Source organism: Xiphias gladius, chromosome 16 (genome assembly GCF_016859285.1).
Source record: "Xiphias gladius isolate SHS-SW01 ecotype Sanya breed wild chromosome 16, ASM1685928v1, whole genome shotgun sequence".
In the NCBI taxonomy this organism is placed as follows: domain Eukaryota; kingdom Metazoa; phylum Chordata; class Actinopteri; order Istiophoriformes; family Xiphiidae; genus Xiphias; species Xiphias gladius.
In genome coordinates, this window is record NC_053415.1 from 3,781,267 (window position 1) to 3,802,979 (window position 21,713).

The 21,713-nt window shown below is 38.0% G+C and overlaps 1 protein-coding gene across 3 annotated transcripts in view; it reads right to left on the reverse strand.

Annotated features, from left to right (window-relative positions):
- Positions 1 to 19,764: 19,764 nt before the first annotated feature.
- LOC120801312 (collagen alpha-3(VI) chain-like) overlaps positions 19,765 to 21,713 on the reverse strand; it is an 82,461-nt gene continuing 80,512 nt past the window's right edge. For all 3 annotated transcript variants that reach the window (XM_040148139.1, XM_040148138.1, XM_040148140.1), the window contains one exon: positions 19,765 to 20,625. In XM_040148139.1, the coding sequence (XP_040004073.1) occupies positions 20,585 to 20,625 (41 nt within the window). In that variant the 3' untranslated portion in view covers positions 19,765 to 20,584. The remainder of the gene's footprint in view (positions 20,626 to 21,713) is intronic.

Consider the following 21,713-nt stretch of genomic DNA (forward strand, 5'->3'; position numbering starts at 1 on the left):
AAGGTTATGACTTCATGCAGAATTTCATTCTAAAAATGGTAACATTAACTGTATAAATAATAATCACTGGTCACTGATGTTTGTACCATGAAATCTCAATACTTGAATGTGCTGTTCAACACAAGTTTTCTGTAACAAATACAGCTGTTTTTACAAAAACAGTTGTCAGCACTTGGAATCAGTCATTCCTTATTCGAGTTTTTCATATATTACATACAAATGGATTATATTGCCGATATATTTCCAGTCCAAGCTGTTTCCCTTGAAGTGGGGGAGATCACTGTTTCGCATTATTTGTACAAACCCCTTATTTTTGTTTACAGTGAGCTTCCAGGCTGATAGCAGATTTTAGAAAAAACAATTAACATAAACATAGAAGAAACAGAAAAGAAAAGGAAAGAGTTTTCAAAAGATTTGGACATCTTTTCATATGTTGGTTTGTTTTTTGTGTAAAAGGAAACTCGTGGGATTTAACTGAGTCAGTGTCCTAGTGTCTTTTGACCGGATGTTCACTTAGAGCCGGAGGCTCCTGTGGGTAAAGTCATTTTTTCCAGGGGTCAAAGGTGTCTTCTGTCTCGCATCATAGAACGAACGTGCCAGTGGCCTGACATTACTGAAGACTGCAGGGCCCTCAGGTTACAGTATTAGATCATTAAACCTTATGCATTAATGTGTAAGCAGCGTTTTACTGATGTAACCAGTTGAGGCAGGGCTAGTTTTAACTACTTGATAGGCAGTTTAGTCCAGAGGTTCCCAACCTAGGGGTGGGGCCTCTTGAAAGGTTCACAAGATAAATATGGGGGTCAAGAGATGATCAATGGGAGAGGAAAGGAGAAAAACTAAATTCTACAGAAATGTGCAATCACTTTTTTCTATTTTTTTGAAAAATGTGATCCTTTTATTTCTTTGTGCCTCAAACCGAACCTTTAAACGAGAACTTAAGAGGGGAAATCGCTTTTTGGTGGAACTGCTAACAATTGATAGACATCTGTTATTTGACAACAGGCCCCAGACGTAGACTGCAGGTTTAAGCTTCCAATACATGATGGATTTCATATGTTTATCATGGTTTTTTTTCAGTAAAATCGGTAACTTGAAAAGTAACTAGTAACTACGGCTGGCAGATAAATGTATTGTAATGTGACAAGTTGAAGTACAAAGTAATATAAATGAAGTTACCAAGTGCAAGTACTTAAAAATTGTACAGTACGGTACTTTAGTAAAAGTACTTAGTTACCATCCAGCACTACATTATGCCCTCTCTTTCTCTGTCCTGTACAAACATAAACATACATTCTCCAACTGTGTTTCTCTCTAATTCTGGATCTCTCGCATGTGCAAATATATTAACTCACTCACTCACTCTCATTCTCATCCCCCTCATGGTTACAAAGAGAGATGTAGGTGTGTGAATGTAAGGAGAGATGAAAATGGCATAGTCAGTATTTCATAGTAATAATAGTCAGTAAATAAAGTCAGTATTGATAACAGTTTTTTCTTTTTAGATACCAGTACGGGATTCTGACAAAAGTACAAAGAGTTTTGAGAAAACATTACCTTTTGGAGCATGCATGTGCTGTTTTGCAAATGAAAACAGTTTGCGCCACCTATATTTAAAACTTTTGTATCTAACGATGCATCAAAGCAAATACTTGAAAACTGTAATGTCTTTTAATATTTACAGTGAATTTTTTTACGTACTTGCTCAGGCCTATTCATTTGGGACAAGTTAAATCAGGGCAGTTGTATCTGCTCATGAAGTTCCAGTAAAACACAGTTTCATGGCAAATTACACTGACGAATGGAAACATTCCAGTATCAGTAGATTTACATTACATATCCATATATTGTCTTAGAGAGTAATGGAAAATAAGAACTTTTTTTAAATATAGTTTGTGCACTTTGAGTCTGGAAATGCTCTACATATTTGGAAGGCACAGCTCAGCAGTTCTGGCAATGACTAATCAGGTGGAGAATAACCGTCTGGCAGTCTCATCGTAGCTGAGAAGTTTACTTAACAGGTAATGCCTTGAATGGGGAATGTGTTACATAAGAAAGAGGATTTTGAGGAATGTACTGTACATCATCAGTGACATCATACATCAGCAAAAGTGAGGATGAGTTGATGCAATGATCACAAAGACAATAAAATCATTCCCCAGCGACCAGGGCTCTAAAGTATAATCCATTTTCCCTTCAAAATCAAACACGAAAACATTTGAAAACAGGCCCATTTTCCGTTTTTTTCAATGTCCATGAACATTGAAAAGCAAATGGAAAAATGGCTTGTTTTTTGGTTTGGTGTCTTTTCAAATTTTCAATTCTCCTTGGCGAATTGAAGACCACAGGTGACTGAAATCAATGGAAAGGATGAAGCAGACGTAAAATTAAACCATTAAAATAAAAGTGAGATGTCTGATAACTTTACTTTCAGGAGAACGAGGCACTTTGCAAATGAATTTGATGCCTTTAGCTTCAGATTAAGTTAAAGTTGACTAGTTAATGTTATATATAGTAGTATTATTTTTAATTAATACTGTGGAAACTGTTACCCTTATTCCATATTCCCCTACTCAAATGAAGAGCATCTATAAAGTCACCAGTGGAGGTCCCCATCGCCCACTGTGAGGGGTATAACATTGACATGGTTTTAATTAATAATAAAAATAATAAGAGGAAGAATTTTAAAATTACATTTTAAATTTAATCTACATTCCTCTACCAGTACATTTGGCGTTATTGACTAGTTTTCCTCTTCACGTAATACGGGCTAGTAAAAAAGGCTACGACCACTATGTACATACACATATACTGCCATGAATTGGGGACCATACACACGTGCACACATACACATACATAACACATGTAAAATGATTACAATGTGACGTACATATTCTAATTTTTATATGAACACGTGTCACGTATAAGAATGTCACTATCTATTATGTGCTCAAATTAACTAATGTACTCTTGGTAACGATGATATGTTATGACCTTTTTAAGTAGAAAAGCCTCACGAGGGACAGGATTTGCAAATTAGGGGTTGCAAGTTATTGTAATCTGTTACAATGTTCCCATTAGGCCAAGTGAAGTAGCTGCCTTGTTGCTTTCAACTATCCTTTCCTTTTCTTTATGTCAACCTCCCAGCTTGATTCGGTTTCTCCTCGCGGCCCTGTGCATTCAGGCCCTCCAGACTGGGCCACAGTGGGACCGACCACAGTTAATGGGTGTATGTAACTATGTATTCACAATCTACAATCTATCTACCTGTGGCCAATGAAAAAAAAGATTAGACTACACCCTGACAGAAAGAAGGGGCCATGTAACAACCCTGTAACGAGACCTTACTTTTTGCCAATTGGAAAGAGCTAAGGGGCTACAGGTTTGTGGGCAAAATTGACCAATATTGGGATAATATAGTCTTGCAATTCTGAACTTAAATATCCGCTTCATAAAAACTGGGATTAATAAAGTAGAACCATACCATACAATTTATTACCTGGATGTTTGGAATTACATACAGTTAAACAAAGGAACTGTATTGATGTCTGTATTTTATTTAACTAGGGTTTATAGGAAATTCTGACAGCATTGCCACCCTTACATTCCTTAATCAGTTGGTGGTTTACTTGGAATATACTAGCAAGCAACTTTTGCCTATTCATATTTTTGCGACTGGAGTACACAACATCTGAAAATATACCATAAACATGTACCACACTTTGTGGAAGTTCAGAAACTGTAACCAAAGCCTATCCAGAGACCAACTCTTCTTGGCTGCAACCCTCACCGTTTGCTGTTCACAACGTGTGAATACTTGCATGTTGCTCCTTATTCTGTGGAGTCTGCTGCACCCACAATTTAATGACAGTAAATATTTTTTTATTGTGCACCAGGAAGACAGAAATAACATCTAAAGTGTGAAAATGTTCAGGAGGGTAAACAATGTACAAAAATGATTCACACATTCATACACATCACCTAATACCGTCAGGGAATGTCAGTGTTTAGAAGTAATCTTGATCAGAAATATCATACATGGAATAGTCAAGACTTGTGTACAAATTATTTTATCAACAATATACTTTAGTGGGGGGGCACCTTGTAGTGTTGCAGTTTGAATTGAACGAAACCAAAAACTAGACCACGTGAACATTGTTTGTTTAGGTGTTTGTTTTTTTTTCAGGTCTTTCATGTAGGCAGCTTACAAGGTTAAACTGGCAGCATTGGGAGGGGTGCCAGGCAGGTTAAAGAGTCTAAACCTCGTGGCGGGCAAAAAAATGGTTGCTGTCCATGTTCAGGCCAAGACATGTTAGACATATGAGAAGTACATATATAAGGCAAAATAAAAAGGTTCCTGTTTGAAAAGAAAAAATAACCAAACCAGTTCAAATGTTCCAAATGTTCCAAATGCAATGAACAATATTGGTTTTTGTCTCTAAAATAAACATTGTTGTGGTCAATAAATTGCCATAAACACCTGATGAACCAAATATGATAAAAAGAAATCATAAATGCAAATGGTTCTTTTTTTTCTACTTTATCAAAAGTAGATAAAGTATCTGCATCTGTAATTTCATTATACAATCTTGTGTTGCATAATGATAATTTAATTGAATCTTGAATGGTGAATCTCTTGGATGTGATACATAAATGTATCATAGACAAGTTTATAAAGCTTTCATTAAAGATAGCAATATTTGGATAAGAGGCGGAAAACCAGATTTCCCTTTTTTCAAATTTTCCCTTTGTTCCAACTTGGGAGGCTGTTGTTTAAATTTTCATTAGCAGCAGTAAAAGCTCCCTCACATTCACACAGAAAATGTTTCCATGTGGGACGATGAGTCATGAGCATGAGACCAAGAGAAGACTCCAAGAGGATGTGGGAGACTGAAAAGAGGACGGTGATGAGAAAAAGAGGGAGAAGAGGGGGATCTGAGAGGAGGAGGTGAAGAGAGATGGTCTGAGGGGCTGGTAGGAGCCAAAACGTGAGAAATGGTGGAGGAAGAGTGAGGAGAAGGAGAGTGAAATAAACATTGCAGAGGCATTTTGAGTGCCAAGTGGACAAGTATCTGCTGCAAAGAGGCTGAAAGACAAAGGCATATAGCTGTATTAAATATAGCTGTATCCAAAGTGAATTTTCCAACAATTTATCATTGAGGTTATGGGAATTTTAGAGATTACTGCAAGGTTACATTTAAAATATCTATGTTACAGGTGTCGCAAAAAAAACTGGAAATGTACAAAAAAAAAAGCACTTGAGGGCTCCTTAAGTCCTGCGCATGCATCCCCAAATGAGCTCATGAGAACCAACAGAACATGAATAATTACTCTCACGAACTAAGAATTAGATGCAGTTTTTAATGCAGCTGTTTTTCCAAGCCATGTGACCTCAGTAAGAGTTCCCAGATAATGGCCTTGGGTTCCCATTCCTCACATCTCTCAGCCAGGAGATTTCCTAATCCACCATTAAAAGTGAAGATATCCAGCAGGACTTGACTTGGCTTTAAGGGTCCTGCTTACAGACAAAACTGAATAGGCCTTTTATAAGTCCCTCCATTCATGTTCTGCTCATGGGGATGTCACCTTTAGACTTTGTGTAATTGCAGAGGAAATTAAGTGAGGAAAATGAATAGAGATCATTGGCAGGGCACAGTGAGGACACACAATAGCGTGTTTTCCTTTTATACAGCTTTAATGTCTGCTCTTACTTGAAAAAGAACCAAAGTTAAATATAAATTCTCATTTATGCCAAAAAGCTTTTTCCAATTAAGATTCCCTAATGTTCCATAATTTTTTTGGAAAGTATTAGGATGTGGGAGTGACTTGGCTAAGGAGTCACAGCAGAGATAGCTCTTGCAGTATGTAAGCCTCAGCCAGCTGGAATATACACATTACTCTTCTCCACCAATTGTCTATTTCAGTCATTTGTGCGACCTTTGTTATAAGCCATGACTCCTTAAATCAAAGACATTTTTCTTTTCTGTTTTGCTTTTCGTAAAATAGAACTTTTTCTTCTCATACATACGCGTGTTTCCTCTCACACATGGAGATCCCTGGAATAAAGAAAAAACTTCACTTCACTTTAAAGGATAAGTTTAGTAATATTCTTTATTTGTACTTTTGTCAACAAACCCTGTGAAAAGATCAAAATCAACAGTGAATTGATCCCACTAACAAGTTATGTCTGTGCATCCAAAGCCTGATATATCTTATTTGTGTGTGCCATAGGGCTCCATTTTTGTCCAAAAACTATTAATAACAAAATGAGGCTTACTGTTGCAGTTGATTACATTTTCTTTCATCACCATGAACACACACACTGTATATACTATTTTGACGCAATCCCAGAAACATGGTCATACTGCAAGAAATACTCACTAGAGCACCAAATGTGCATCAGTCCACAGCAGAAAATGCTCCCCAACAAATGCAGTATTGAGTCTAGTTTGAGTAAAGTTTGCTGAAAAAAATTACAGTACCCAACTGTTGTGCCTGGACACATCATCAGTGATGTTTCCTAGGGTAATTGGGTGTTTTGGGTCTTTCAACAATCGGACGCCCTCATCCAGGTGACCCAGCCGGGGTCGATCAGGCTGCCCTGGCTTGTGTCCAGGTAGTGCTATCTCACCCACAACTCTCCTCTCCTGATCCACAGCCACCCTGAAGCAATTTCTGCTGCCTCGGTGGCCAAATGGATGGCCCTTGGCCTGATGGCCCCTGTGATGCCCAGCACATTGTAAAGCCTACTGACGGACTAACCTGCGAATCTCTGCATCCCACCTCAATGGGCTCGCACCAATTGAATATTGAAGCAACCGGTTGCTTCAGTATTCTTCCACTAGCTCAGCATACTCTGCCCTCTTCCTCTTGTTGGCCTCCCCTATGCAATCCTCCTAGGGAACAGCGAGTTCCAAGAGAATTACCTACTTGGAGACCTCCAGCACCATGGCCATAGCGTTGTTTTGGCAGCAGTTTCTGGGAACTTCAGTTGCTTCCCCAGGTCATCTTTCAGCTCCCAGTCTTGTGGCCATTGCTAGCAAGCCAGAGGAAGTGGTCCTGGCAGCTGATGTTGGCTTCTCCCTGGCCTTGAAGAAATCAATGGTCTTCTGCTGCTGCTGGCTAATCCCATTGCAGTTGGTGTCCGCTATGGCTTTCAGGACTTAGTCATGATGCCAGCAGCAGCGCCCCTCGCCCAGGGCTTTTGAATGGCTGCTTTCCCCCAGCAGAACAAGTTGGATGGGTTTGGTAGAATATCATAGGGGTTAGCCATGCCAGGGATGTGGATCTGTGGATGGCAATGTCTGTCAGTTGGCCAGTCCACTACTTTGGTGCAGTATGCAATATCTCAACAGCTGTTGGATGGATGAAATTGAGTACAAGCATTAATTTCCCTTTCTTTAACTTGTAAAATCAACACACATTAATCAACACTTCTGTAAAATTTCAACTGCATGTCCCCCAAAGTTATTAACTAACTTAATAACTTTGTTGATCTCTTAGCTTTTTTCCTAGTGCTATCATTAAATTTTTTTATATGTCCAATTCGTTGGAATTTGAACCAAATACCTGCAAAACTAATGACATTCCCATCAGCCTCAGCCTAAGTACAGCCTAACAGAGCCACTAGCATTAACGTAGACTTTAATTCTCGTTTTAAAATGAAACTATACATTTTTTTTACCCATTTTTTTAAGATGTACATCTTTAGTAAGAGCAAATGGCTGCCACAGACATGGTAGGAAAGTAAGAAGGTAAGAGAGACAAATGGGATTTGTTGACATTAATAAAAATATAGAATAATACCAGACTTATCCTTTAAAAATCTCTGACCAAATGATGAGATTAAGCAGTTGTATAAAGGTTCATCAGTTACAATGGGGTTACTGCTTTACCCAGTAACCCCATTTGCCCATGGCAGTGTAAGTGTATTAAACTCACTATCCTGCCCAGCATACACTTGTGCTCCCAAAGGATAAATCTAAACATTCTCACTGTGGTTTAAAGGGAGTCACTGAGCCCTGTCCCATGTTATCACTTTACACTTTCCCTGAATTCTCTGGATATTTGAAGGTATGAGTCACTCAACAAAGCTCAGGAATATGCCGTGTAAAATCATATCACAACGACCCAACGTATACATTGGATGGTTTACACACAGGAAATGATCTTTTAGGCCTCTGCGTAGGTTGTCACATTTCTGCACTCTCTTTCTACTCCTCAGGGTTAATTGGGAACGATAAACCTGTAGAGGTTCTGCCAGTTCCTTAAGCCAGAGGTTGTAGAGCTCTGCTCTTACTTATCACTACAGCACCCAACATCAGGTGCAACGACCCAAATCCAACTTCCCCCTGCAGGAAATTAACTCCAGTGCCATTAGCCCAATCTGTGTGAAACAGCACTTTATTGGTTTCTGTGCCTGGTGAGATAAAATGTTTACTTTAGCGTACAGACTCACAAATGGTAATGAAAAACAATCAACTAAACTAAGACTGAAATAAAAATGAAACTATTATAAATTCAATTAGGTTTTCAACACAATTCCTTTGAAAGCCAAGTTTAAGGCTCACTCTAATTCTACACAGCTGAACAAGATACAAACATGTGTAATAATGTTTTGAAGTTCTACAGCTTAGAGAATGTGTGACAATTTGTTTGAATCAGATCCACATAAATTCTGCTTTAACAGATTTTAAGAATATGTGACCGAATGAAAATAAAAAGAGTGAACAAAATGGTGTTGGAGGCCTCTGAGCTGGCACACTTCATGTGAAGTTATGATTTGTGAGTCTGATGGGTTATAATGTGCAGTATTTGACATCAATCACATTAATTACAGTACAAGGACTTGAATTCCAGATTGCTGATTGGTTAAATCCTAATATCAAAACAACTTGACACGCAGACTTAAAGTCTGCACAGAAATGTAAATGTAAATAAATACTTATTGTTACTTCACTTGAAGTTTTGAGCTTCACTTTGCAGAATGACATGTGCATAGTTTGATACTAGAAGGTTGTTTTCACATTCATCAGCTGAAGGAGGAAAGTTTCACTGTGCTCACCTTAAATCTCAATTTAACACATGTACATATGAACATGAGCTGTGACATCACAACTAGTTTGGATGCCTTTCAATGAGAAAGGATATGTAGATGTAATTTTAATGATTGAAATAGAAAACCAAAGTTTTTTGTGAAAAATCAACCAAACCCAAATTATTATTCAATTCAGGCTATTTCTATTCCTGAAAACATGTCTGGAGGACATCCTTACATAAATATGAAGGAAAATCTGGAAATATTAAGATGTTGTTTAATATTGAAATTTGTCCAAGTTGCTTCTAATTGTTTGGTGGAGGAGATATTTCCTTTATCCACTTTTCATTATTTGTAAAAACACGTGAAGGAGTTGGATGTGAAATGTGTCATCCTGAAGAAAATAGAAAATAACTTCTTCTAACTTCTAATCCTTTTGTTTTCCACTCAGTAAAGTGAGTTACAGACAAAGGAAAATCTCTCTCTCTGATGATAAATGTAGCATGCACTAAGCATACAAAATGTAAACACTAAGCATATAAAATTTAGCTGAGCTAAACAGCTTATCTGCTTTAGGAAATTCAGTACAACCTAAAATCTGGATTGCAGGCTGATTCTATTATGAAGCAAGTTAACAAAACCACTTCCAGAGGTCTGTAGACATGTGACTTTTCACTGGTTGGCAATCTAGCGCTATTACTGTAAAGCAAAAAACCTCAACTGACAGAGGGAGGAACTCAAAAGAAAGCTGTTGTTGTTCTCTGCTCCTTCTGTGCCAATATCCCTTTTTGTTAGCATGATTGTTTCCATTTGTGAATAATACAACATGCGTAACTAACAGGGAGGGTGAGTGAGGCGATGTGTCATTTGAGTTCATTTTTAAAGTCAACAGCTGCGGCACAAGCATAAAGCGGCACTAAATTTATATGAAACCATGATATAGAGACCGCTGTGTTCTGTAATGTTATAGCATCCCTTTCTCTTTTCTTTATCTGGAAAAAGATCTAATCTTTTAATAGAATTATCTTCTCTGCGAACACTTTGACACCGATGACTCAGGATGGAAAGAATGTCAGACAGGAAATGAACTTCAGTTTTACTGCATTCTGATTAAACTGCCACAGCATGAAGGGGGGGGGGGCTAGAGACATGAAGGTGACAGATTTCTTTATATTGTTTTTTATTTGTTGTTGTTGTTGTTTTTTTAAATTATTGATCAAATTGGAATGACGAAATCCGCCATGGTGATCGTGCGTTGAACCTTCCAGCGGGCTCTGAAGAACCGCTCTCCAAAAAAGCCCCATATGTCCAGCTGCTTTTGAAAGAGAAGGTGTTTAAGTACTTTTGTGGTCAGTTTCCACACACCCACCTGTGTGAGAGCTCATGGTCATTTACGTAGTTGCTGCAGTCTTAAAGCCCCAGCACTACCTCAGAGGTGTTTTTGCTTCCAGCTGATTAGACCTCTGCTTAGGTTGAAGTTGGCCAGTGCCATGCCGGGAATTATGAGACATCACCAAAGTTCATCTACCAATAAGAATGATAAAGGTATATTTCAAAAAAACTTCACAGGTGCTACAGAACTAATAAAACAATGAGGCAAATGTAAATCAAACACAGCCAGTACACGCAAATCCAGCCCTGAGCACCATTGGTGGGTAGGGGCTTCAAATAGACTAAATCCAAAGAGAACGTGGACACACAAATGTTACACCTACATGTTACTGTTGAACATCTCATTCTAAAACTATTCATCATCATCATATGCTGTTACAACCGCTGCATTCAAATACATTTTTGAGTGTGCTTTTTTTAAGACACTGAAAGAAAGGTGATGAAAGAGTGATGGAAATGGGGCCAAATTCTCTGTGATATTCATTTTTAATAGATATTTTTTATCAATGACACCAGCACAACCTTGAAGATATTTACAGACCGATTAGAGAAACACATCTCTCTACTCTGGCTGTACACCTCTCGAACCTCTAAACACAGATTGAACACTGAACACACAGCAGTGTTCATGGACATGGCATATACAGTGGTCAAAGTGCTTTTCTGGTCGACAGGCCAGAATGTCTGCTGTAAAAAAAATCTCATTTCAACATATGTCTTCACATCACATTGTACCAAGCAAAGCAATTGATGAATTCTGGGAACATGATATCACTACAACTCAGTCAAAGATAACACAGACTGTAAACAAGCCAACAGTTTAGTGAGGTAAAACTGAAAGTGATTTTTAACTTTGGAAATTACCACACACACCTTTTATCTCAACTCATCAGTGGGTAAAACAGTTGTACATTTTAGTTTTCTCTTTCAAATCAGTTTCTGACCTGCAGTTTTCTTTAAAATCTATATGACATTCATACATTCGGCAAACTCTTCGGCATGAAAAAGTGTCGGCTTTGAGAGAAATCTGAGAGAGAGACCCAGCTGAATTTCTCTTGCGATGATGATGTTACCGTAACTGGAGGTCAGGGGCCTCAAGGAGCCAGAGTCACTGCGACTAGGCTAGAATCCCTTTTCCTCAGGGCTAATTAGTTTTCAGACTTTGTGGTGAATTGTGAAAGGTTTCTTAATTTTTTTTTTTAACAAAACAGTTTTTGTTTAGGTGAAATGTGCATTTATGGTTTTAATGTATGCATTTGCCTTAAAATTACTCACAAGAACAGAGCTGAGCATAGACAAAATGCCAAGTAATCAGTGAGTTCTGTTCTGTGTTTATTGTTGGAAGCCTCAGCGGGATTTAACTACATGCAGATAATTTAACCAAATTAATAGAGTGCGAATGTAGAATTTGTGGAAAGAGGCTTGTACTTCATAGAAGACTGTTAAAAATAATTCAAAGTTATGTGTGTTTTATGGATAAATACAGCGCAATTTGGAATAGTGCACATCATAAACTGACGCAAGTGATGGAGGCGAGGTGTTATTTTTCCCATTGTTCTGCTAATCTTAACTGGTAAAAGAAGTTATTTCTAATTGTTGGCCAGTCCTTCCACCATGTGTGATTGGATCTTGGTGCTATGGCCATAACGCCGGAGCAGTATACCCAGTTTCTTTTGGCATACTGCTCCTGCTATATGTAATGTGATTAACATTACCAAACACAACACTGGAAATCTGAGCAAATTCAAAAATTTGATTGTGAATCTGTTGTTATGCTGCTAACAGCAGCTGAATACCTGACCTAACCTTGAGTTTAGAATATTTTAGATCAACGGTATATATTCATATATACATGCATATATGAATATATCTTGCTGAAAGGCACAGAAGGTGGCTCTCATTTCATATCACCGTCACAGAGACACAGAGTTTTATAGTCTTTTCTAAGAGTCACTTGTCATCATAGGAAAAGCACAGTTGGAACTAATAACATTAACAATGACTCTGTTCTAGTCATGTGTCCCATGAGGCCATGACTGTAACAGTGAGCCAGCATGAACAAAACCAAGACCCTGAAACTGAAGCAGCTAGATGGGATTCAGCCACCATTCATTTTATTATTTAAACTGTACAAGTCACACATGGGGTGGACAGTTCTGACCTGTAATTAACTACTGATGCAGAACAGCAGTCCTGGGGGCAGCCAGGAGAGCAACAATGCAGATGATGTTCCACACCAAGACTATCTCGAAAGGCTGTCTTATTTAAATTGTTATTTAGGATTTAAAAGTTAGGAACCTTCTCATTCACCCTTTTACCCATGAAATAAAACCTTAATCTGCATCGGCCAGAAGCCAGAAGAGGCCTGCTAGCCCAAACCGTTACTATCAGCACAAACCTCACAAGAGGGTGTCGTATTGTGTGGGTGATATGCAGTAAAACCTGTTCCCCCCAGCCAGGGAAACAGAGCACACTCACTTAAGTGGGAGGTCACTTATGTTTTCAAATTTCCTGCAGCAGCTTGCAGTCACACTTTGTCATATAATACCAGTTTTGTGCAATTAAGCTTTAGAGAAAAAAGGCTCATGTTCAATTTGGCATCAGTAAAAAGTGTTAGATTTACTGGACTCTGGTGAGTTTAATCACATGAGATTAATCATAGAATTTAAAAAATACTTATAAATAATTTAAATTCTTATCTGGTTGAGAATAAAAACTTTGATCCTCATGTCTTTGGTTTTGTGACAGTCAGTGAGGACAATGAGGATCCATCTGTCACCCCAAAATTCTGACATTTTTAAGGACAAAAAAGCATAAAAATCCAGTAGTTAAAGTGGCAATCTCAAAGACTTCAGTCCTGGTTGATTTGGCGAAACCAGTGGTTACTGGTGGTAACAGCAAATGCGGTTTAATACTACAGGTCACAGAATTCAGGGGGGCAGTAAAACAAACTATTGTCGTTTTGATAAATAAACCAGGCAATAATTGGCCTTTTTCCATCATTCTGTGAGCAACCGTGACCTGATTTGATACTGGACATGGCATGAGTCTGCGAACAGCAGGGCACAGTGAAAGGAGTTTGTTAGCTGGCTGAGAGGTTGGAGGTGTGCACCCTGTTGCCTGCAGCTCTTCATCTACCAGCTCACTGTGGCTGCTCCTTCTTGTTCCATTACTCCCTGGAATATTTCAAACTGACCCGCTGTCAGAAATGCTGAAAATGACCTTTGTCTTGTTTCGTAGACTCATTTTTGATGAACGATAGAGTTAAGTGTTCAGCTCACTGACAAACATACTACATTTCCTGTGACTGCTTCATAATAAAGATCAATTCGTGTTTCGCCAGTTAAATGCTTTTAATGTGAAGCTGCAGCAGAAAGAAATGTTCGGTTTCCATTAGCAATAACTTAATAACTTAACCGTTTCCACGAATGTCGCCACAGACACCCGGTTCATCACACTGCAAATATATAAATAGAGCAATACTTTCATCAGTGGGCCACAGACTCAGTCACCATTCTGTTTACCTCATTCGGTGACAGAATCTTAAATTTTGCAATTTTAGGTAACTTTTGCTCCTTATATTCTCTCAGATCTCTTTGTCCTTTCATGTTAGACATGTAATTTTGCATTCAGCATTCACTACTCCAGGGAGATTTGAAGAATGTAGGCTCAGCATTTAGCCTGACCATGAATGGGCAATAGCTGACAAGCGTATTAGGGATGCCACAGAATGCCTCGTTTGGGCCAAGAGAGCCAAAGGAAACAGTGGGTGGGGGAAGAGATGAGTCTGCTTTCTGCTGTGATCCAGGAGCTGCAGATAGTCGGAGTGCATTTACAGCTCTGCTGCTCAATGTGAAAGTCATTACAGGTCCCTGACTTTTATGGCTTTTGTGGAAAGATGCAGAGCCAATGGTATGAGTCATCGCTGGGACAACTACAACAGTAAAAAATCCTTACTCCTTTCCCCTCCCCTTGTTCTTTTGGCTACAGACAGTAATAAGCCACCATGGATTCAGCAGAGCTCCCACGCTCAAAGTTTACCCTCACCAAGTTCATCAACTGGAAAATAGTCGAGCAAACCACAGCTACATGATTGTTCACCAGAAGGATAACTTCAGCTTCAAGGCACAATTAAATGCTGTTTTGCTTAGGTTTCCTAACATCAAAACCCAGTTTGAACCCCAAATTATAATTTCACTCATTTTCAAAAAAGGTCATGCAGATGAAACCAATGGCCTTTGGTTTTCAAAGTTGCTCCAGATATGTTCAGAGAAACCACACACTTTTCAATGAAGTCTTTGAACAGTTTATGTTTGTGGCACAAAGCTCAGCAACGGTCTTTCCTCCGACAATGTTTACACTGGTAGTCCCATGGCCCTATATCAATCATCAGCTTGTGGAAATGACCGCATATCCACTGGTTTGGTAAAGGCATAATATGGTAGAACCAAAGGAGCTTGCTCAGTGAACTGGAAGCAATGAGATCCCCTCTCATCTAAACAACTCCTGATAATATTGTTGTTACTAGAATGGAGAAGAAAATGTTGTACATGAGGACATGAGGCTGAAATTGTTCCTGTTTGTGAGTTAGAGAGAAGTAAATGAAAGGGCATTAAAAGGATGACTTTCCAGTTGAATCAATCTTTAATCAGCCACAGAGTAGAGAATTAGCCTGCTCTCATCTTTTTGCAAGCAGGCACTTTGAGTACACAAGCTTGAAACTTTTATTTGCATTATTTGATTGCTTATGTGCAAACAAAAGAGTTCTGCATTCTTTCAAATGAAAATATGGTAATCTGTGTATTTATTTGTGTAGATTAAAAACATTTCAAACATCATTTACTATATATATATATATATATATATATATATATATATATATATAATTCTATTTATTTATCAAAAAACAGATATCAAATCATTCACTGGGATGGCATGGAAACTATGATTGGAGTTCACTTCTATCTATTAAAACACTGGACTGCAACCAGTGCCTTATTATATGTAACCATACATCCTACAAATGTTGTAGTATGCATAGACTGCCCAGACAATAGATAAAGAAAAGTCTCAAACTGGGAATAAAGAAAGTAGTGGAAGGGCAGCATGAATTAGTTGGGATAGGTAAGAGAAAGATTCCCATTATTTCAAATGTTCTCTCTGATCCTTGCCTCACCCTCTATCCATCATCAAAATAATGATTTGAATTGTTTAACGGTGCTGAGGTTATTTGTTTTAATTATATTCTGCTGTGTGGCTGCATGTTGGAAGTGAAAAGGTGGTTTGCTTTGGCATGAGCTGAATGCCTTGGCAGTGTACCACAGTAAGCTGCACTGTCACTCTCTGCTCAGTATGGAAATTCTGACATAGACATGCCATTTGCTTTGGCCTCTGTTTTTTGCTGTACACTGAGGACAAGCAAGAGTTTGGTTTTTAACTTTTGTTTCACAGTTACTCTAAAATTTAACTTGGCTCTAAAGTACACCTAATAGAGTGTCACATCAAACAAATCTGAAAATGATGGTTACATTTAGGCGAGATGGGTTGTACAGCTTGTCAACCTGGATCGAAAAAAAACCCTGCGTTAAAAAAGCAAGGGTCTGCATTAGTAACGAGGTGTTGCTTCAGGCACCGGTGAGAAGATGAAATATAATCCAGGGAGTAACCCACCCCATTGATCTGGGGCAAAAGTTGAGGTAACTTTTTTGTCCGCTCCATAAATTGTCATTTTTACACATTGATTTGTTATACAGATTAAAAAAACAAGATAAATATTGAACTTTATTGGTGCTGGAAAGGGTTTTTTTTTTCCTTTGTAAATAAAAACCTAGTTATTTTCTTCTGTTTCCAGTCTTTATGCTAAGCTAAGCTACTTGGCTGCTGGCTGCAGTGTCATATTGAAAAGACTGGTAAGAAAGTGGTATCAATCTTTCTATCTAATTCTTGGCAAGAAAGCAAATTCCCAAAATGCTGAACAGTTTCTCTAACACAGTGCTCTTTGGGCCAATCCCATTTTTGGTGCGAACTGATCTAATAGAATGTGTTCAGGAAAATATCCGAAAAGAACCCTCTGTTATGTTCAGCACTAACGTGGTGTTGGCTTTTGGAGCAGTGATGACAGCAACAGTTGGTAATTCACTATATCAGCTACCACATAGTTAATCAATTTGCACATGACAGTGTGGCATCATAGCTCCAAATGAATACAGGGATGGTCGAGCTGTTATGGATATACAGAGAGAGAAGTGGCTGCCGAGAAAAGTGTGTTACTGATCAACTCCAGATGGATACACTGGAAACATATTGTTCAGTACCACATGTAAATGTATATTCAGCATACTAAATGAGGTTTACATGTGTGCACATGTGAATGCAAGCTATTGCACTCAATGACAAGAAAGATACAGCTTTCTGAAGCTTTAACACATCTGTCCAAAAGTACGAATTCCCACCTAGAGACCGAAAAAGACAGCACTGCTGTAAATGTATCAAGTCCAAACAATAATTGTGAGCAGCTGTTTTCAGTTAGGGTTTTAGATTTGAATAATTGTCCTCTAGTGGGATTGTATAATATGCTAACGAGATTTGTCTGTATGTGATGTGGGACATTCAAAACATCGAGTCTCACATTAACTAAATGTTTGACAGCAACGTGTGCAAAACCAAAATTACCAAATCAGAACATCGGGTTTTTCACTAATCATATGTAATGCCTGGAAAAGTGCCTGTAGTGCCAGTCAAAAAATTATTCTATTCAACTGTTATGGCTATTTGTCTACAGACTACATGGCCAAAAGTATGTTGACATATTGACATTACACCCGTATGAGACAGTTGAACATCTCTTTCTGAAACAATAGGCATTAATCTGCTGCTAATACAGCCCTTACTTCTTTCTACAGATGTTGAACCTGCTGCAGAGATTTGCTCCCATTCAACCACAAGAGCATTCGTGAGGTCCAGCACTGATGTTGGACGCCGCATTCAGCTGACATTTGGCATTCAAGTTCATTGATATCCCAGCTCAGGCCAGTCAAGTTCTTCCACACCGAATTGGGAAAATCATGTCTCGTGGTCCTGGCTTTGTGGGTGGAAGTATTGTCATGTTGAAACAGGAAACAGTCAAACACATGAACTTGCCACAAAGTCGGAAGCACACTATTGTCTAAAATATAATTGCATGCTGTGTCACTGAGATTTCCCTTAATTGGAACTACTCAGCCTAGACAGGGGTGTTCGCACACTTTCAGCCTCTTTGTGTACATTATATGTTAAATTCAGTATATTTCCCCTAACAGTTTGTTGGAGGTTAGGTTTTTAGCATTTAGTTTTTTATTTTTAACATTTGGTTTAATTCTTCATGACCAACATTTGACTGTGTTGCATGTTGGGAAAAAGTGGTGGAATTTGGTGTAAAACGAAGCAGGGATGAAATACTGAAGTGAGGTGGTGAGTATGCGAGGAAATCAGGGGAGTTAACCCAAACAATGAACTGAGTCAAAAACCCCAAGAGTAATGATTTATCTGAAAGTTTTGCAAGGGTTGAAGAAAGCATGTACCCCTGAGCCTTTAAAATTCACTGACCCAATATTTAATCTTCTCCTCATTAGACAATGACTAAGCTTACACTTCTAACTTATCTATTTTGCTAGCTTATTTATTTTATTTTTTAAGTGATTTAGGTCTGCTCTCTCAAAGGATGTCCGTATCCTTTTTCAAACAATTCAAATCTTGGAGTATACAGCTTAACATGGTCATTTTTGTAGTGCCTTAATACAGTGTTCTGTTTTCACACTGTAAAATCGGTCGTTTTAATGTCTGAAGAGTAATGATGGGCAATAATCACTGCATACATGCCCCCCACAAATACAAATCCCCTGGTGCGACTTCACCCACCCTAAAAAATACCGCTTTATATTTACATATTCATTTAAACTGTTCAGTGGTATTTTCTATACATGCAGCCTCTCTATATGATGGCATAAATTATATTTTCCACATTGCCAGGAAAACAATTCTGGTGGAAAAACATCATAAATTATATTTCTGGAGGGATTTCCCATCTTATTCGTTCAATTCATTTTCAATTCTTTGCCCTAAAAACATTAACATCAGGCTTTAAAAACCCACCACGTTTGTCTGTAATTGTAATTGATTATATCCCCAAACTCCCAATTCCCAAACAGTCATGAGAATGTGAACTCAGAGAGGACAGACAGGAAAAGCATAGACTACAGGAAAGAGAAGATACAGAATTAATAACGTGCAGTAATCTGATATAAATGCCTGGGAAGACGGGGGAGGAGAAGGGAGAAGTGCGTAAGGGAGTTCCCCCAGCAGCTTCAGCCTATGGAAGCACAACCAAGGGCTCACATGAGCCAGGAAAGGCTCTGCCTCCCATTCAGTGGTAGCTACAGCCCTGGTTTCTTTCGAAACATTGTCTTCCCGGTTAGTTACTGTTCCTGAATTCTTTATGAAACTTTCCTTTTTTCCATACGAATGCATGATGGCAGATGCTAAATGGAGCACTTAATCAGTCATCCTCGCCTTTTACAGGCTATTTCCATCCAGGTTGTCATGAGTCACCTGTAAATAAAATAAATGAAGTAGACCACTGAAGCAGGCACAGCTCTCTGTAAATAATGGTTCTGTTAACTTAGACATAATGTTAAACTTATACTATATATTTAAATTTACACTTTAACCTGGCTTATGACTTGCTAGGTGGCTGTACAACTTGTCGTGTAAACACAGATACAGTATGTATGTTTTCTTACTTTATCCTATAGCTTGTATTTACACTTTACACATGTATGACAGCTGGTAATAAACTTGTAAATGTTTGACTTTGTAAGTTAAATATCACCCAAACACACCATTAAGTGTAGTTGCTGCAGGTAGTTTTTTTATTTGTATGTTTTTGTTTTGTTTTGCTTTTTGTCAGTTGGCGCAGGTGCAGCATGGCCAGGACACAAATTAGTGGGCCACAAAGTTCAGAGCATACAGCCCCTTGAGGAGGTGAACACATTACGTGTATGACGTTCGTCTGGGAGCTCAGTGTCACCAAGCCACAGGTGGCAGCAATAATTACCTGACAAGACAAAGAGTGAAGTCGTCATCCAAAATGTTAAGTGTTAATTTCCCCAGGGAAATGTGACTTTTTCAGATAGTCTTGTAAATTAGGAAATCTTTTGTATGGCATCTGGTTTAACACAATCTTTGGCTCCTCTTTGAGCCCCATCTTTGAAAGGATGGCAAATATGTTTTGTGCTTTTGAATGTTTGTAACTGTTTCTTATCTGTAAGACTTAATTTAAAACAAGAATGAAAAAAGAATCAGTTGCTCATTTTTATTAGAAAGTCTAATTCATTTTTATTTCCCCTATACCCAGATGAAAAACTAATTTCAGTAAAACCAAATGAAACAAAAATAAAAACAGCTTAACAAGTACATTCCAAATCTCAATAGCTGGAACTTGTGTTTTTGAGGCAGTGGCTCCAGAAGTGCACTTTATGTTACATTAATGTTTTTGCATCCGAGCAGTTGGTCACTGACATTTAAATACACACACCACCATACAAGACTTGTGTAAACACTGCTTTGGATTCTGTGACTGTAAAATAGTGAGGGAATATTTCAACAGGGTTCGAGTGAGTTTGAATAACAATATAGATCAATAAAAGCCTATGTTGCTATGTGAATGTGGAATGTAAAAAAAACACAATATAAAAAAGATTACTGCACTGAATAAAGCCAGTCCTGCATGTATCGATTTATTGCTAATATCTGTCCAAGATATTCATATATGTTTCTTGTTCAACCATAAAACTGCATTTAAAAAAATATGAAAACTCATATGATGTTCCAGAAAACTTGACTTTACAAAACTGAATGCGATTAAGAACTCCATCTGTAAAACAAACATACTATGTAGCACCAGTAGGTTAAAACAAATCATGCAGCTAATCGTGTTGCTTTCCTTCTTGTTGTGAAAAAGACTACTTCAAGAATTTGGGGTATAAAGTCCATTTTTGTGGATCCAGTGCAGTCACCGTTGCTTTGGTATTGCATCCTTACAGTATGGCCATTTTGGATGGTTCTTCTCAGAATCCCCTGAGCAGAGGTAAAAGCTGGCCATGTTTGTCATTTTTTTTCCTATGTTCTTATTGCAGCAATGACTCCTCGGTTGACGGGTGCTGGCAATGAATGGAGAAGAAAAACATGGTTAGTCTCTTAGTCTCTGTGCATATTAAGAGGGTACTCCACTGATTTAGCATTGCCAGATGGAGACTGATCAGCAGAAATTTAAGGAAGCATGCTGTATTCACTGATAACAATTTCTGTATCTCACAATTATGATGTAGTAGACTATCTCATCATTAGGAGATCCTTCTATGAGTTATAGTTATATAGTATATATATATATATATAGTATATAGATATATCTTTGGATTGCTGAGGTGAGTTGCCTTTGCAAAAAAAAAAACAAGACTGGGCAACACTGAGTTTTCTATGTTTCAGTTCTGAGTGTAATAAAAGTGCAGTGAGCACACTTGTGACTAGTTAGATCTGGTTCACTAGAATTGTGTTGCTGTGGAAACAGCTTTAGACATTGAAACAGCAAACTGGTACCAGGTCTCGTAAAATTTGCTACTGGGCCACAAGAAAATATTATGATTCTGCAAAAAAAAGCTGAATAATAATTTCATAACTTTAAATACTTATAGGCTATTTTTTGTGGTAATGAACTTGGTGCAATCTGTGCTGCATTTTTCTAATCATTACCTGTCACTCCCCAAAATACTGATTTTTAACTAAAGTAAGTCATCAGTGTGCGATGTAAGCAGTCCACTATCACCACCTTTCAGCATTCCATAGCACATTTTTCCAATTTATGAAGTAACCACAATAAAACACAGACCAAATTAGTCTACGTTTAGTTTTGTTCTCTGTCTCTCTCTCTCTTCCTTTTTGTAATTTTAACTGTACGTATTAGTAAGTCTGTATGTTTATTTGGTGGTATTGCACACAACTGACAGACATCTATAATGTGACAATGGGCTCCTCATGCTTTTTTCTTAAGGTAAATCTTAAGAAAAAAGGTAACTCTTGTAAGGTTAAATCTTTCATATGTGGTTTTATGTACAATCTTAATCTGGAAAGTAACTAGAATTTTAGTTGTTAAATGAATAGAGTGGGGTAAAAAGTACAGTAGTTCTCTTCCAACCGTGAGAGTAGAGATATAATACAGCAGAAAGTAAAAATACTCTGTGTAAAGTACATG